Below are 17,500 nucleotides of genomic sequence, written 5' to 3'. Positions count from 1 at the left end.
AAGAAAGTTGTGTGTATTGAGACCTGCCAGCTAGCTGTAATATTGATACCCCTCTAGAGGTGGTAATGACATCCGGTGTAGATGTTCTCATGGTAGGGCTGTGTGAGGGTTCTCCCCTGCTCACCCTGAGGAAAGTTCAACCTTTAAAGGAGTTCAACCTCCCCCTCATCCCAGCCCAGTTAGTGTTGTGAAAGAGATGACAGCCAGCCAGGGTAGTAAGAGGTACAGGAGTTTAGTGACATGAAGAATTTATTACATCAGTACTGCCACACAACAGAAGTGTGAGTGTGTGTGCTTGCGTGCATTATATTGTATTTATACAACGGTTGGGTCTAATCCTGAATGCTGATTGGTTAAAACCGCATTCCACCCAGTGTCTTTTCCATAAGTTACCACCGGCTACATCTATTACGATAAAATGCCTAATTACTCTGTTCCATCTGACTGCGCAATCCACTGTCTCATCAGCCCAGCCAGGCAATATATAAAATTTATCTCCACTATAAAAAGCATCTAGACATTATCTCACATTTTTTTATACTAACATTTAGTTTTCAACAGAGGAGATTTGTATAAACCTTGCTGTATGTCTCTCCGACATTTGCAACATTGTTTAAATTTTCAAATTCGACCTCCTGCTGTCACATTAGTAATGAAGGTGTCGGGAGTCAATTGTTGGGATGAGACAGACAGGCAACTTTTTTCAGACAGTCGAAGTCATGAATTGGCATAAATTGAATGGATATATACAGAGAAATATCAATAAAATAACAGGTCAAACGAAATGAAGTGCAGCTAGTTTGTAGTCTTTCCAGCTTCAGTTTGAAGTGATTGTGTTAGCTGTGTTGTAGGCTAGCTCCTCTGGACAGCAGTGTCCTGACGAGAGAGCACACCTATGCTCGGTGAAATCGCGCATCATCAAATCAAATCAAATTTTATTGGTCACATACACATGGTTTGAAGATGTTAATGTGAGTGTAGTGAAATGCTTGTGCTTCTAGTTCTGACTGTGCATTAATATCTCACAAGTCATCTAACAATTTCACAACAATTACCTTACAAGTGTTATGGAATGAATAAGAATATGTACATATAAATATATGGATGAGCGACGGCCGAACGGCATAGGCAAGATGCAGTAGATGGTATAGAGTACAGTATATACATATGAGATGAGTAATGTTGGGTATGTAAACATTATATAAAGTGGCATTGTTTAAAGTGACTAGTGATACATTTATTACATCCAATTTTGTATTATGGCTAGAGATTTGAGTCAGTATGTTGGCAGTAGCCACTCAATGTTAGTGATGTCTGTTTAACAGTCTGATGGCCTTGAAATAGAAGCTGTTTTTCAGTCTCTCTGTCCCAGCTTTAATGCACCTGTACTGACCTCGCCTTCTGGATGATAGTGGGGTGAACAGGCAGTGGCTCGGGTGGTTGTTGTCCTTGATGATCTTTATGGCCTTCTGTGACATCGGGTGGTGTAGGTGTCCTGGAGGGCAGGTAGTTTGCCCCTGGTGATGCGTTGTGCAGACCTCACTACCCTCTGGAGAGCCTTACGGTTGTGGTCGGAGCAGTTGCCATACCAGGCGTTGATACAGGCCGACAGGATGCTCTCGATTGTGCATCTGTAAAAGTTTGTGAGTGAAGAGGCGCTGTCTTCACCACGCTGCCTGTGTGGGTGGACCATTTCAGTTTGTCAGTGATGTGTACGCCGAGTTACTTAAACCTTTCCACCTTCTCCACTACTGTCCAGTCGATGTGGATAGGGGGCTGCTCCCTCTGCTGTTTCCTGATGTCCACGATCATCTCCTTTGTTTTGTTGACGTTGAGTGTGAGGTTATTCGCCTGACACCACACTCCGACACCACACTCATTAGCTCATTGTTATGGATGTATCCAAATAAATGTCACTAGAAAACAGCTTAAACAAACGCAAATGAAGCTACTTTGTTGTTATTCTGGCTACACTGTTTGATGTGACTGTAAGTTAGCCGTTATTGGCTAGCTAGCAAGCAAGGCATAAGAATGTTGCCAGCCAATGGAACGTTTAGAACAAACGACTGGGTCGCGTCCATGGATACAGAACAAAAAGACTTAGGGTAAAGACTTTGGGTATGTCATTTTAGGCGAATTTTTTTTTTAAAGGGGCGGATCCTTAAGAGTGGGTTGCGTCTCTGGCAACCGAATCGATAGAATGAACGACCAGCCAGCTTGGGTAGCAACCCTAGATTTGAGTCGGAACTATATCTTGCGGCAGTATGAATAAATTCATCAAAATAATATTTTCATTAAAATATGTAAATCATCATTTGAACAAGTCGGTAACCCGTAATATAAAAGTGATAATGCCCTCGAAGCCGGTGTTTGGAGTATAAATTGGCACGGTTTGCCGGCACTCTAACAACATCCGTGCGTGACTCTGACACTGACATATAGGCATCTTTTCCTGAGCGTAACACACATCTCCGACAGCCTAAACACAGTGCCTCCCTCCCCCTCTACTCTCTTCCACTAGTAGAGCCTCTAGCTATTGCCACAATTTAAGAAGCTGTTCTGTTTCTGAAATACCTTCCATTCAAAGCTGTAATTTGTCATGCCTTTATTTGTGGTGAACATTACGTGTGTTGTGTTTGAAAGGTTTCCCTTGTAAGAAGGCAGACCTTTGGAATGAGTGTTTCTTCCCATTGTTCAATGTTGTGGCTGAGAGAGAGGTGGCAGTTTTACCTATAGAGGTGGTGCTTCACTGTAGTCTCCTAAAACAACATGATGCTTTTATGAGAACGTTAACTTGCATTCTGTGTTGTTTCAATCAATGTCATTCGTTTAGGCATTAATGAACAGCATTAACCTTTCTGTTAAGGTCCTGTGCCAGTGCACTGTACTTTACTCTGCGTGCTGACTTTGACATCATCTTTACAGTGCATGACTCACACAGTGGTTGGTGGTGGCCTGATATTCATATGAATTCATCATTTCTTGTATGTGTCCATATGGTGTAATAATACCCATCTGTTGTATAGAGGTGGTTAGATTAGGCCCAGTTCCGACTTTCCTCCTCTGTTCTTAGCCAGTGTCGTGTTTGCCTGTCCTTGTGTGTTATTATAGAAAAATAGAGCTGTATGAACTGGAACAAAACACATTTTTGGTCTCAAATGGCATACTATTCCCTACATAGCACACTTATTTTGAAAAGGGCCCTACTGGAGCTGGTCAAAAGTAGTGCACTATATAGGGAAAGGGTGGCATTTGGGATGCAAAGAAAAAAAAGTGGTGGGTAGTAGATTGGGCAGGGAGGGTCCGACATGCTGGTACGGGTGCTTTGGTTTGGGCCACCATGCCAATATAACCAGATGGTTAATCCTGCCACAATGACTCAATGCAGCTCCCTCCTTCACTCCTCTTTCTCTCCCTCTCTCCTCTGCTTTTCATTTGTCCATCTTTACCTGCCTCTCTGTGTGATAGCAGTCTTCTCCTTTACCTTTCTAGTGTGTTTGTAGCGTAACAAGTTGCTCTCGTGTGATTGGCCGGCAGACCTCTTACTGTATTTCTGATTGGCCGCCTGGGTTGTCTGTCACTGTGTGCCCATGCAGCTGTGGACGTGGTTGGAGGAGCTGCAGAAGGAGCTGCTGGACGATGTGTATGCTGAGTCTGTGGAGGCGGTGCAGGACCTGATCAAACGCTTCGGCCAGCAGCAACAGACCACCCTGCAGGCCACTGTCAACGTCATCAAGGAGGGAGAGGACCTCATCCAGCAGCTCAGGTAGCTCACAGCGCACTCATCCTCTATCCTAAATCCACCCCTTCTAGACCCTACCCGCCATAGAAATATCCTACCCCCTCTACTTTTGTAGATCTGAGCTAATTCACCAAGTAATAAAGGTAGTGTCATGTTTTGTCTTAGATTGTCTTGTCATTATGCTTTCCCTTCTGTTCATTTTCCCCCTGCTGGTCTTTTTAGGTTCGTTCCCCTTTTTCTCTCTCCCTTCCTCTCTCTCTTCTCTCTATCGTTCCGTTCCTGCTCCCAGCTGTTCCTATTCCCCTAATCAATCATTTAGTCTTCCCACACCTGTTCCTTATCTTTTCCCCTGATTAGAGTCCCTATTCCCTTGTTTTCCGTTCCTGTCCTGTCGGATCCTTGTCTATTGTTCACCGTGCTGTGTCTGTGTATCGCCCTGTCGTGTCGTGTTTCCCTCATATGCTGCGTGGAGAGCAGGTGTCTGAGTCTGCTAGGTTCAAGTGCCTTCCCGAGGCAACCTGCAGTTCTTGATCGAGTCTCCAGTCTGTTCTCGTCATTACGAGTGGAATTATGTCTTATGTTTGTAGAATTACTTTACTGGATTAAAGACTCTGTTTTCGCCAAGTCGCTTTTGGGTCCTCATTCACCTGCATGACAGAAGGATCCGACCAAAGAATGGACCCAGCGACTACAGACGTTCGTAACACTGCCGTCGAGATCCAAGGAGCCATGCTCGGCAGACACGAGCAGGAATTGTCTGCTGCTCGCCATGCCGTGGAGAACCTGTCCGCTCAGGTTTCCGACCTCTCTGGACAGTTCCAGAGTCTTCGTCTCGTGCCACCTGTTACTTCCTGGCCTGCCGAGCCTCCGGAACCTAGGGTTAATAACCCACCTTGCTACTCCGGGCAGCCCACGGAGTGCCGCTCCTTTCTCACCCAGTGTGATATTGTGTTCTCTCTCCAACCCAACACATACTCTAGCGAGAGAGCTCGGGTTGCTTACGTCATTTCACTCCTTACTGGCCGGGCTCGAGAGTGGGGCACAGCTATCTGGGAGGCAAGGGCTGATTGTTCAAACAATTACCAGAACTTTAAAGAGGAGATGATTCGGGTTTTTGACCGTTCAGTTTTTGGTAGGGAGGCTTCTAGGGCCCTGGCTTCCCTATGCCAAGGTGATCGATCCATAACGGATTACTCTATAGAGTTTCGCACTCTTGCTGCCTCTAGTGACTGGAACGAGCCGGCGCTGCTCGCTCGTTTTCTGGAGGGACTCCACGCAGTGGTCAAAGATGAGATTCTCTCTCGGGAGGTTCCCTCCAGTGTGGACTCTTTGATTGCTCTCGCCATCCGCATAGAACGACGGGTAGATCTTCGTCACCAAGCTCGTGGAAGAGAGCTCGCGTCAACGGTGTTTCCCTGCTCCGCATCGCAACCATCTCCCTCCACTGGCTCAGAGACTGAGCCCATGCAGCTGGGAGGTATTCGCATCTCGACTAAGGAGAGGGAACGGAGGATCACCAACCGCCTGTGCCTCTATTGCGGATTTGATGGACATTTTGTCAATTCATGTCCAGTAAAAGGCCAGAGCTCATCAGTAAGCGGAGGGCTACTGGTGAGCGCTACTACTCAGGTCTCTTCATCTAGATCCTGTACTACTATGTCGGTCCATCTACGCTGGACCGGTTCGGGTGCTACATGCAGTGCCTTGATTGACTCGGGGGCTGAGGGTTGTTTCATGGACGAAGCATGGGCTCGGAAACATGACATTCCTTTCAGACAGTTAGACAAGCCTACGCCCATGTTTGCCTTAGATGGTAGTCATCTTCCCAGTATCAGATTTGAGACACTACCTTTAACTCTCACAGTATCTGGTAACCACAGTGAGACTATTTCTTTTTTGATTTTTCGTTCACCTTTTACACCTGTTGTTTTGGGTCATCCCTGGCTAGTATGTCATAATCCTTCTATTAATTGGTCTAGTAATTCTATCCTATCCTGGAACGTTTCTTGTCATGTGAAGTGTTTAATGTCTGCCATCCCTCCCATTTCTTCTGTCCCCACTTCTCAGGAGGAACCTGGCGATTTGACAGGAGTGCCGGAGGAATATCATGATCTGCGCACGGTCTTCAGTCAGTCCCGAGACAACTCCCTTCCTCCTCACCGGTCGTATGATTGTAGTATTGATCTCCTTCCGGGGACCACTCCCCCTCGGGGTAGACTATACTCTCTGTCGGCTCCCGAACGTAAGGCTCTCGAGGATTATTTATCTGTGTCTCTTGACGCCGGTACCATAGTGCCTTCTTCCTCTCCGGCCGGGGCGGGGATAATCCACGCCCCTGCGTGGATTATCGAGGGCTGAATGACATAACGGTTAAGAATCGTTATCCGCTTCCCCTTATGTCATCAGCCTTCGAGATTCTGCAGGGAGCCAGGTGCTTTACTAAGTTGGACCTTCGTAACGCTTACCATCTCGTGCGCATCAGAGAGGGGGACGAGTGGAAAACGGCGTTTAACACTCCGTTAGGGCATTTTGAGTACCGGGTTCTGCCGTTTGGTCTCGCCAATGCGCCAGCTGTTTTTCAGGCATTAGTTAATGATGTTCTGAGAGACATGCTGAACATCTTTGTTTTTGTCTATCTTGACGATATCCTGATTTTTTCACCGTCACTCGAGATTCATGTTCAGCACGTTCGACGTGTTCTACAGCTCCTTTTAGAGAATTGTCTCTACGTGAAGGCTGAGAAGTGCTCTTTTCATGTCTCCTCCGTTACTTTTCTCGGTTCCGTTATTTCCGCTGAAGGCATTCAGATGGATTCCGCTAAGGTCCAAGCTGTCAGTGATTGGCCCGTTCCAAGGTCACGTGTCGAGTTGCAGCGCTTTTTAGGTTTCGCTAATTTCTATCGGCGTTTCATTCGTAATTTCGGTCAAGTTGCTGCCCCTCTCACAGCTCTTACTTCTGTCAAGACGTGTTTTAAGTGGTCCGGTTCCGCCCAGGGAGCTTTTGATCTTCTAAAAGAACGTTTTATGTCCGCTCCTATCCTCGTTACTCCTGACGTCACTAGACAATTCATTGTCGAGGTTGACGCTTCAGAGGTAGGCGTGGGAGCCATTCTATCCCAGCGCTTCCAGTCTGACGATAAGGTTCATCCTTGCGCTTATTTTTCTCATCGCCTGTCGCCATCTGAACGCAACTATGATGTGGGTAACCGCGAACTGCTCGCCATCCGCTTAGCCCTAGGCGAATGGCGACAGTGGTTGGAGGGGGCGACCGTTCCTTTTGTCGTTTGGACAGACCATAAGAACCTTGAGTACATCCGTTCTGCCAAACGACTTAATGCCCGTCAAGCTCGTTGGGCGTTGTTTTTCGCTCGTTTCGAGTTTGTGATTTCTTACCGTCCGGGTAGCAAAAACACCAAGCCTGATGCCTTATCCCGTCTGTTTAGTTCTTCTGTGGCTTCTACTGATCCCGAGGGGATTCTTCCTTATGGGCGTGTTGTCGGGTTGACAGTCTGGGGAATTGAAAGACAGGTTAAGCAAGCACTCACGCACACTGCGTCGCCGCGCGCTTGTCCTAGTAACCTCCTTTTCGTTCCTGTTTCCACTCGTCTGGCTGTTCTTCAGTGGGCTCACTCTGCCAAGTTAGCTGGTCATCCCGGTGTTCGAGGCACTCTTGCGTCTATTCGCCAGCGCTTTTGGTGGCCGACTCAGGAGCGTGACACGCGCCGTTTCGTGGCTGCTTGTTCGGACTGCGCGCAGACTAAGTCGGGTAACTCTCCTCCTGCCGGTCGTCTCAGACCGCTCCCCATTCCTTCTCGACCATGGTCTCACATCGCCCTAGACTTCATTACCGGTCTGCCTTTGTCTGCGGGGAAGACTGTGATTCTTACGGTTGTCGATAGGTTCTCTAAGGCGGCACATTTCATTCCCCTCGCTAAACTTCCTTCCGCTAAGGAGACGGCACAAATCATCATCGAGAATGTGTTCAGAATTCATGGCCTCCCGTTAGACGCCGTTTCAGACAGAGGCCCGCAATTCACGTCACAGTTTTGGAGGGAGTTCTGTCGTTTGATTGGTGCGTCCGTCAGTCTCTCTTCCGGGTTTCATCCCCAGTCTAACGGTCAAGCAGAGAGGGCCAATCAGACGATTGGTCGCATACTACGCAGCCTTTCTTTCAGAAACCCTGCGTCTTGGGCAGAACAGCTCCCCTGGGCAGAATACGCTCACAACTCGCTTCCTTCATCTGCTACCGGGTTATCTCCGTTTCAGAGTAGTCTGGGTTACCAGCCTCCTCTGTTCTCATCCCAGCTTGCCGAGTCCAGCGTTCCCTCCGCTCAAGCGTTTGTCCAACGTTGTGAGCGCACCTGGAGGAGGGTGAGGTCTGCACTTTGCCGTTACAGGGCACAGACTGTGAGAGCCGCCAATAAACGCAGGATTAAGAGTCCTAGGTATTGTTGCGGCCAGAGAGTGTGGCTTTCCACTCGCAACCTTCCTCTTACGACAGCTTCTCGTAAGTTGACTCCGCGGTTCATTGGTCCGTTCCGTGTCTCCCAGGTCGTCAATCCTGTTGCTGTGCGACTGCTTCTTCCGCGACATCTTCGTCGCGTCCATCCTGTCTTCCATGTCTCCTGTGTCAAGCCCTTTCTTCGCACCCCCGTTCGTCTTCCCTCCCCCTCCCGTCCTTGTCGAGAGCGCACCTATTTACAAGGTACGTAGGATCATGGACATGCGTTCTCGGGGACGGGGTCACCAATACTTAGTGGATTGGGAGGGTTACGGTCCTGAGGAGAGGAGTTGGGTTCCGTCTCGGGACGTGCTGGACCGTTCACTCATTGATGATTTCCTCCGTTGCCGCCAGGATTCCTCCTCGAGTGCGCCAGGAGGCGCTCGGTGAGTGGGGGGTACTGTCATGTTTTGTCTTAGATTGTCTTGTCATTATGCTTTCCCTTCTGTTCATTTTCCCCTGCTGGTCTTTTTAGGTTCGTTCCCCTTTTCTCTCTCCCTTCCTCTCTCTCTTCTCTCTATCGTTCCGTTCCTGCTCCCAGCTGTTCCTATTCCCCTAATCAATCATTTAGTCTTCCCACACCTGTTCCTTATCTTTTCCCCTGATTAGAGTCCCTATTTCTTCCCTTGTTTTCCGTTCCTGTCCTGTCGGATCCTTGTCTATTGTTCACCGTGCTGTGTCTGTGTATCGCCCTGTCGTGTCGTGTTTCCCTCAGATGCTGCGTGGAGAGCAGGTGTCTGAGTCTGCTAGGTTCAAGTGCCTTCCCGAGGCAACCTGCAGTTCTTGATCGAGTCTCCAGTCTGTTCTCGTCATTACGAGTGGAATTATGTCTTATGTTTGTAGAATTACTTTACTGGATTAAAGACTCTGTTTTCGCCAAGTCGCTTTTGGGTCCTCATTCACCTGCATGACAGGTAGTTAATTTAGAGCTGTGCAGCGTTGTAGAGCAGTATTACTGTCCCCCTAATCTGCATTTACCCTACCATTAAGAGACATTGATAGCAGCACTGCACGCTACTAACTGGCAACATTTGAGGCTTCTAAGAGCATGCCGTCTAACACATAATTAAACTCTGCTAGCTGTTCCACCACCTACCATGTTACATGTTGTTCCTGACATTGAAACGAGTGTATTTAATGTGTTTGTTGACCTGTCTAACCTCTGACTCCGGCCTCCACACAGGGACTCTGCTATCTCCAGTAACAAGACTCCCCACAACAGCTCCATGGCCCACATCCAGAGTGTATTTAATGTGTTTGTTGACCTGTCTAACCTCTGACTCCGGCCTCCACACAGGGACTCTGCTATCTCCAGTAACAAGACTCCCCACAACAGCTCCATGGCCCACATCCAGAGTGTCCTACAGCAGCTGGACGAGGCCCAGGCTCAGATGGAAGACCTGTTTCAGGAGAGGAAGATCAAACTGGAACTCTTCCTGCAGCTACGCATCTTCGAGAGGGACGCCATCGACGTAAGTGGCCCCCATGTCAATAAAGTTAATATCGATCAATCTATCAATCAACCAATCTCTCATGTCTTCTATTGGCTGTATCTGACCGGTGTCTTTTCTAGAGATTGAATGTATCACAGTCAGTGTTTCTGTAGTAGTTTTATCTGATAGTGTAAGGCCTTCAGTCCCTGCTGAGAGAATCAAAGGACTATTTCTGCTGCTGCTGTTGTTCTAATCTCTCTCTTTCCTGTTACACCATCAAAGGACTGAAGCAGTACAGTGGTTGATTAATGATATGGATTCACATGCCAGAAATTAAGCATTAACGACAGCAGCCTTTGAAATGATAAAGCCTGAACCACTGATAGTCATGAAGTAATCATCCCCCTTTCTGGGAAGTTATTGTACTGAGGTTATGACTCATTTAAGGCTGTGTGTGTGTGTGTGTGTGTGTGTGTGTGTGTGTGTGTGTGTGTGTGTGTGTGTGTGTGTGTGTGTGTGTGTGTGTGTGTGTGTGTGTGTGTGTGTGTGTGTGTGTGTGTGTGTGTGTGTGTGTGTGTGTGTGTGTGTGTGTGCGCGCGCACGCGCGTGTGTTGTGGTGCAATAACAGGGTCATCGGATAGAGGAGGAGGACGTTTAGTTTTTCGGCACATTAAGTAGACTACAGTGCAGTTTGACATTACAACAAATCACGACATTGCATTCCTATTTCTATTCATTTTCTCATAAAGATGTCTCCCATGTTTCTCCCAAGTGGAAACCTACAGTCAGTAAAATATCGACCCGTGTTTTGCACACACTGCCTTTTGCCTGTCTGCACATGCAGCCCATCTCACACTAGGGTGTAATGTCACAATAGTAGTGCAGCAGTCACACTAGTCTGTGTGGTAAGAGACCACAGCCAGACTGGTACAGTATTTTCACCTCAGACGTGCAGCACAGTAAAGCCTTCACATTAGCTGTGATCTGTGGGAGGGACGGAGCGGTATGTCAGTCAGTCAATATGACACAGGAGTAGAGGGAGGAAGAGGTTGTTTTCCCTCTACTCCTCCTCTTCACAGCCCTGAGATGCTGTTCCTTCTTGGCTCCCACTGAGGGGTTCGGCAGCAACCTGGTTCAGGTTCAGGTTTAATGTGAGGCAGAGGCACAGCACGCAGTGTCCCAGTCACGCCCAGAGCAGCATTCCTGTCCTCGCGGAGCCAGTCTCTTCTCCACGAGCCAGGAGGAGCGAAAGATGGTGTGTGTACTTAGACTCAGAGAGGTGTTTCTGCTCTGCTTTGTGAGAGCAGCCCGGCCCGGTAAGTGGCTCCTGGCGCCTGGGAAGGAGGGAAAGGGAGAGAAGAGGAGAGTGGCAGGGGAAGAAAAGATGTTAGGACTAAAGGCTTGTGGTATTTATGCCTGAGACTCTTTGCCTCGCTGTCATTCAGCCTGCTGTAATGTGCTTATGAGTTAAGTGAATATGACTCCTACAGAACAGCCAGTAAGACATTTTCAAGAGAGATTAGTGAGTTTGTGATTTTTGTAGCACTTTAAACTGGATCGTAATGTTTTCAGAAGGGTTTTTGATAGGGCTAGGAATTGCCAGGGAACTCAATATACAATATTATCACGATACTTATTATCACGATATTTCGGTGCCGATGCAATATGTGTTGCGATTCTCACTATTCTATATGTATTGAGATTCGATACTGGGATTTTATTGCGATTTGATGTTGCAAACATATTGCTCACCATACTGTATGTCTGCTGCAGAGGGACAAGTAGAGAGACATGAGAAAACAAGTGTTGATCAGTCATGGAAATAAAGGTGCTGAAAACAAATTGGCTCCCAATTTAAAAAGAAGATGGAGAACAAGGTATGAAGGAAAAATACTGGAGTTTTGGTGCAGGTACAGCCAACTAGTGCACAAATAATATTGGCATATTGTCAAAACGATATAGTACAATATATCGTCAAAAACAATAAACCGATATGTAACTGTATCGACTTTCCCCATCACTTGGTTTTGAGCAGAATTGAGGATAAATAATCTTGGAAGTACAGATATCTTTTGATGTCGTGTGTACATGTCTTTAGATGGTTGTTAGTACATGCTTGCTGAATACTTTGTGTCCACAGAGCAACTATTACCTGTAGAGGTCGACTGATGAATCGGAATGGCCAATTAATTAGGCCGATTTCAAGTTATCGGAAATCTGTATATATATATATTTTTTACACCTTTATTTAATCTTTATTTAACGAGGCAAGTCAGTTAAGAACACATTCTTATTTTCAATGACGGCCTAGGAACGGTGGGTTAACTGCCTCGTTCAGGGGCAGAACGACAGATTTTCACCTTGTCAGCTCGGGGGATCCAATCTTGCAACCTTACAGTTAACTAGTCCAAAGCAATAATGACCTGCCTCTCTCTCGTTGCACTCCACAAGGAGACTGTTACGCGAATGCAGTAAGCCAAGGTAAGTTGCTAGCTTGTTAAACTTATCTTACAAAAAACAATCAATCAATCATAATCACTAGTTAACTACACATGGTTGATGATATTACTAGATATTATCTAGCGTGTCCTGCGTTGCATATAATCTGACTTAGCATACAAGTATCTAAGTATCTGACTGAGCAGTGGTAGGCAGAAGCAGGCACTCATTCAAACAGCACTTTCGTGCGTTTTGCCAGCAGCTCTTCGTTGTGCATCAAGCAATGCGCTGTTTATGACTTCAAGCCTATCAACTCCCGAGATGGGGCTGGTGTAACCGAAGTGAAATGGCTGGCTAGTTAGCGGGCGCTAATAGCGTTTCAAACGTCACTCGCTCTGAGCCTTGGAGTGGTTGTTCCCCTTGCTCTGCATGGGTAACGCTGCTTCGATGTGGTGGCTGTTGTCGTTGTGTTCTTGGTTCGAGTCCAGGGAGGGGCGAGGAGAGGGACAGAAGCTATACAGTTACACTGGCAATACTAAAGTGCCTATACAGTAAGAACATCCAATAGTCAAAGGTATATGAAATACAAATGGTATAGAGGGAAATAGTCCTATAATTCCTATAATAACTACAACCTAAAACTTCCTACCTGGGAATATTAAAGACTCATATTAAAAGGAACCACCAACTTTCATATGTTCTCATGTTCTGAGCAAGTAACTTAAACGTTAGCTTTCTTACATAGCAAATATTGCACTTTTACTTTCTTCTCCAACACTTTGTTTTTGCATTATTTAAACCAAATGAACACGTTTCATTATTTATTTGAGGCTAAATTGATTTTATTGATGTATTATTTTAAGTTAAAATAAGTGTTCATTCAGTATTGTTGTAATTGTCATTTTTACAAATAAATAAAATAAGAAAATCGGACGATTAATCGGTATTGTCTTTTTTGGTCCTCCAATAATCGGTATCGGCGTTGAAAAATCATAATCGGTCAACCTCTAATTACCTACCTGTACATTACACTGTTGACGTTACCTTGTCTGCTTTGCTGTTTTGTTAGACTCTTCTTTCTCATATCTTAAAGCAGTGTTTTAACGAGGTTTCATCAGACCTTTCTGTTATGACAGTTGTTGTTGGCTGTTTGCCTTGTGCAAAGAATGGTCTGTTCTCCACCTCAGAAGTGCAGTATAAATAATGGTGTTTGTGCCTGTATGTGGTAGCAGCCATGACTCTCTCTCATATTGTCAAAACAAGAGAAGAAATGTTCTGTTATTGACTGAGGCGGTGTAGATCTCAGTATTACAGCTTCTTGGATTATGGAATTACAGATATTTGGTTGACCATACAGTTTGCTTACTATAGAGCTCTGTCGCATGTTTCAATCAAAAACCATCTCAAAGATAGACAGAAAATACTTCTGACAAAGAACTACTATTGCATGTTGATAATCATGAGAAGTCAACAATCCACATCTATATATCTCCACAGGTCTATGTTTTGTTTATGTGGAAAACTATTATCATACTATGTTGATCCAGTTATCAGATCACTTAGGCTAGCTGATAAAGGCTTGCCTTGCTGTTACATTATCTCCAGGTTAAGATCTTAAACAGTGATCAGTGATGGATATGGATCACAGCTGAAGGGAGGATGTTGTTAAGTACTACCACGTTTTAGTCTCTGACTTGTACATTAACAGTGATCAGTGATGGATTAGCATATGGATCACAGCTGAAGGGAGGATGTTGTTAAGTACTACCACGTTTTAGTCTCTGACTTGTACATAAACAGTGATCAGTGATGGATATGGATCACAGCTGAAGGGAGGATGTTGTTAAGTACTACCACGTTTTAGTCTCTGACTTGTACATTAACAGTGATCAGTGATGGATTAGCATATGGATCACAGCTGAAGGGAGGATGTTGTTAAGTACTACCACGTTTTAGTCTCTGACTTGTACATAAACAGTGATCAGTGATGGATATGGATCACAGCTGAAGGGAGGATGTTGTTAAGTACTACCACGTTTTAGTCTCTGACTTGTACATAAACAGTGATCAGTGATGGATATGGATCACAGCTGAAGGGAGGATGTTGTTAAGTACTACCACGTTTTAGTCTCTGACTTGTACATTAACAGTGAGAGTGTAACTACTAAGCCCCCTGTAGCCCTTCCATGAAGCAACAATACGCTCAGTGAGTAAAAGCTAGCCCTATAGCCCTTACCACATGGAACCCTCCCCTCCACCTCCTCACTCACATGTTCTCCCCCAGAGGACAATACAGTACAGTACAGTACTAGATAATACAGTACAGTACTAGATAATACCATACAGTAAAGTACAGTAATGCACTAGATAATACAGTACAGTACTAGATAATAGAGTACAGTACTAGATCATACAGTGCAGTACTAGATCATACAGTACAGTACTCGATAATACAGTACAGTACTAGATAATACCATACAGTAAAGTACAGTAATGCACGAGATGATACAGTACAGTACTAGATAATACAGTACAGTACTAGATAATACAGTACAGTACTAGATAATACAGTAGGGAAAGGGAAAGGGGGATACCTAGTCAGGATACCTAGTCCAACTGAATGTATTCAACTGAAATGTGTCTTCCACATTTAACCCAACTCCTCTGAATCAGAGCGTTGCGGGGGGCTGCCATAATCAACATCCACGTCTACAGCACCCGGGGAACAGTGGGTTAACTGTCTTGCTCAGATTTGGACGTTTTCAGCTCGGGATTTCGGTTACTGGCCCAACGCTCTAACCCATAAAGTACAGTACTAGATAATACTGTACAGTACAGCCGGAGCAGAGCAGAGGGTGCAGAGGGCCATCCAGAGGAAATTAAATGGCACGGTGGAGAGAATCAATAATTATTTGTTTCGCAGTACTGCGGTTTGGATTTGAACATTTTCCAATTCCTGACTCGGAACCCTGTCGTTCTCTCGTTCCTTTTCTGACTCCTCTTCTCTTCTTCATTGTCAGATGCCTTGAGATTTGATTTCACTGCTCATGTGAATGGATGCAGGCAGCTGTATGAGCCTCTCAATTTCATCCCAGTCATTTCTTTTTTACTACGTCTGCTGGATAGCCAGCCATCGCTTTAGTTCATGACCCGTATTACTTTTCCATAGTTTCCCCTCGACGACCATCACTCTGGACGCCTTGAACTTCCCTCGGACACATTCTTTACATTTAGCTCTTCAGTATGTGGCTGAGCAGCAGCTGAATGGGATTGTGATCCATGTGTGAAATGGAGACGAGTGCCAGCATGTCTCTCTCTGAAGCATCAGGAAAGCAATTCTGTAAAACAGACAGTGAATTTGTATAATATAAAGACAAATTGAAATAGTAAGCTAGTCATTGTGAGCAGCCATGATATTTTGGATCGGTTTGGCAACTAAAATAATCACCACCCGGCATCCTCCCTCTTGGTCCTTGGTCACTACATTGATTGATTGATTTTGATTTCACTCCAATGAATTTGAAGGTAAGACCAGTCAGGCCCAGCCCACACTGGCATCACAGAGAAAAGACTGACAGAGTACCCATCACTGTGCCAAGGTGGATGGGTGTCATGATTCACCCTCCTTCAGCAAGTGTGCATGGGTGGGTCCTTAAACAAGTGCTAACATCACAGGCAGACGCTCCATCTACAGTGTTGCCTACAGTCATGCCAGCTAGTCTGGGTAGTCCCTCTATAACCAAGGGAGAAGTGTATCATTCTAGGGAACACTAAACACTTAGCTACCGTCTCGAAGATCAGCTTGGCTGGTGTTTTGATATCATTACAAATCCTTTCATTCTGACGCCGATTTAGTTTCCACCCCTCTCAGGTCATATTCCACCTAGTGGGTTGGAATGATCATCTGTGTGTGTTTGTACATATGTTTGTCCTGTACGTGCTGTCACCTTTATTTCAAACTCATTTACAGTGATCCCTGTGATCAGTGTTTCTATGTCTATTAGTACACTTCCATTACAGTAGATATTTTGTTGCTGCAGTTGATAGTTTGAGTATCTATGGATTCTCTATCGAGGACTATCCAAATGAAGTGTTAGCCCTTGTCCTTCCCTCACACACTCCCAGATCATCTCAGACCTGGAGTCGTGGAATGAGGAGCTGTCCCAGCAGATGGGTGAGTTTGATACAGAGGACCTGACGTTGGCAGAGCAGAGGCTCCAGCACCACGCTGACAAGGCCCTGACCATGAACAACCTGACCTTCGACGTCCTCCACCAGGGACAGGAGCTGCTGCAGTACGTTACAGAGGTCCAGGCCAGCGGTGAGTAGTGGAGAAACACACACGGACGGATGCACACACACATGCACCTTTTCTGCCGTACACTCACACACACCGACACATCGGATGGGCCAAAGCGCTGCTGCTGCTGCTGCTGCTGCTGCTGCCAGGGCAGATGAGCTGTAAGCCAGGCCGGGTCAGCTCAGCGTTGTGGGTGAGGAGATGGGGGAGAGGGGAGGACTGGGGAGGGCCGTTTAACCCAGCTATCGGATGCTGGAGAACTCGGCACAGTAGCGGCAGCAGGCCAAGGCCAGACGAGCAGATTTCACGGTAATCCTATGAACTCATGTCGCTGAGTAAAACCACTAGGCAGTGCTGCAGGATGACAGGCTGCATTGGCACACACACACACACACACACACGTCAATGACGACTTGCACAGAGGAGATTTTGCATAATCAGAATGCATTCCAGAGCAGTTCTCTCCTGGACACCAAAGAGACAGACAGACACACAGTGCTTCTATGACACACAGACTCTGTACTCCATGCAGCCCAATGCAGGTCTGGAACACAGGAGTGAAATGTAAGTAATATAATGTTAATGGCAGATTCAATCCTGTGTGTCTGACTGTCTGGCCATATGGCGTTACTGATGTATGTCTGTATGCTTACCTAACTGTCAATCTTTTACATGTAGTCGAGAATGATTGTCTTGTATGAGGAGAGAGAGACCTTGCTTCTCTCTTTTAATATTTTTGTTAGGATTAGGTTGCGTAATGGCTCTTGTTCTTTGTGTTGTTTTCAGGATTTCCTAAAGTAGCTGATGAGCTCCCCCTCTTTCTTCTTCCTTCTCACTCTCCTTATCTGTCTCCCTCTGTTTCTCTCTCTCTTTTCTCTCTCTCTTTCTCTCTCTTGTTCTATCTCTCTCTCCCCCTCTCTCTCTGTCCAGGTGTGGAGTTGCTGTGTGACAGGGATGTGGACATGGCTACACGTGTTCAGGACCTGCTGGAGTTCCTCCATGAGAAGCAGCAGGAGCTGGACGTGGCGGCCGAGCAGCACAGGAGGCACCTGGAACAGTGTGTCCAGCTACGCCACCTTCAGGCCG

The 17,500-nt window shown here is 46.1% G+C and overlaps 1 protein-coding gene across 9 annotated transcripts in view; it reads left to right on the top strand.

The window, feature by feature from the left end:
- The window catches only part of LOC123997870 (triple functional domain protein-like), a 176,997-nt gene that overhangs the window by 92,636 nt on the left and 66,861 nt on the right, over positions 1–17,500 (top strand). For all 9 annotated transcript variants that reach the window (XR_006832194.1, XM_046302506.1, XM_046302505.1 and 6 more), the window contains 4 exons: positions 3,597–3,766; positions 9,540–9,714; positions 16,240–16,435; positions 17,345–17,500. The exon at positions 17,345–17,500 is cut by the window's right edge and continues 11 nt beyond it. Coding sequence is in view for 8 of the 9 variants with exons in the window: in XM_046302506.1 (XP_046158462.1) it covers positions 3,597–3,766; positions 9,540–9,714; positions 16,240–16,435; positions 17,345–17,500 (697 nt within the window). In the remaining variant the exon portion in view is untranslated. The remainder of the gene's footprint in view (positions 1–3,596; positions 3,767–9,539; positions 9,715–16,239; positions 16,436–17,344) is intronic.

The sequence above is a fragment of the Oncorhynchus gorbuscha genome, linkage group LG15 (assembly GCF_021184085.1).
Source record: "Oncorhynchus gorbuscha isolate QuinsamMale2020 ecotype Even-year linkage group LG15, OgorEven_v1.0, whole genome shotgun sequence".
Lineage (NCBI taxonomy): Eukaryota > Metazoa > Chordata > Actinopteri > Salmoniformes > Salmonidae > Oncorhynchus > Oncorhynchus gorbuscha.
This window is presented reverse-complemented; position numbering and strand designations above follow the sequence as displayed.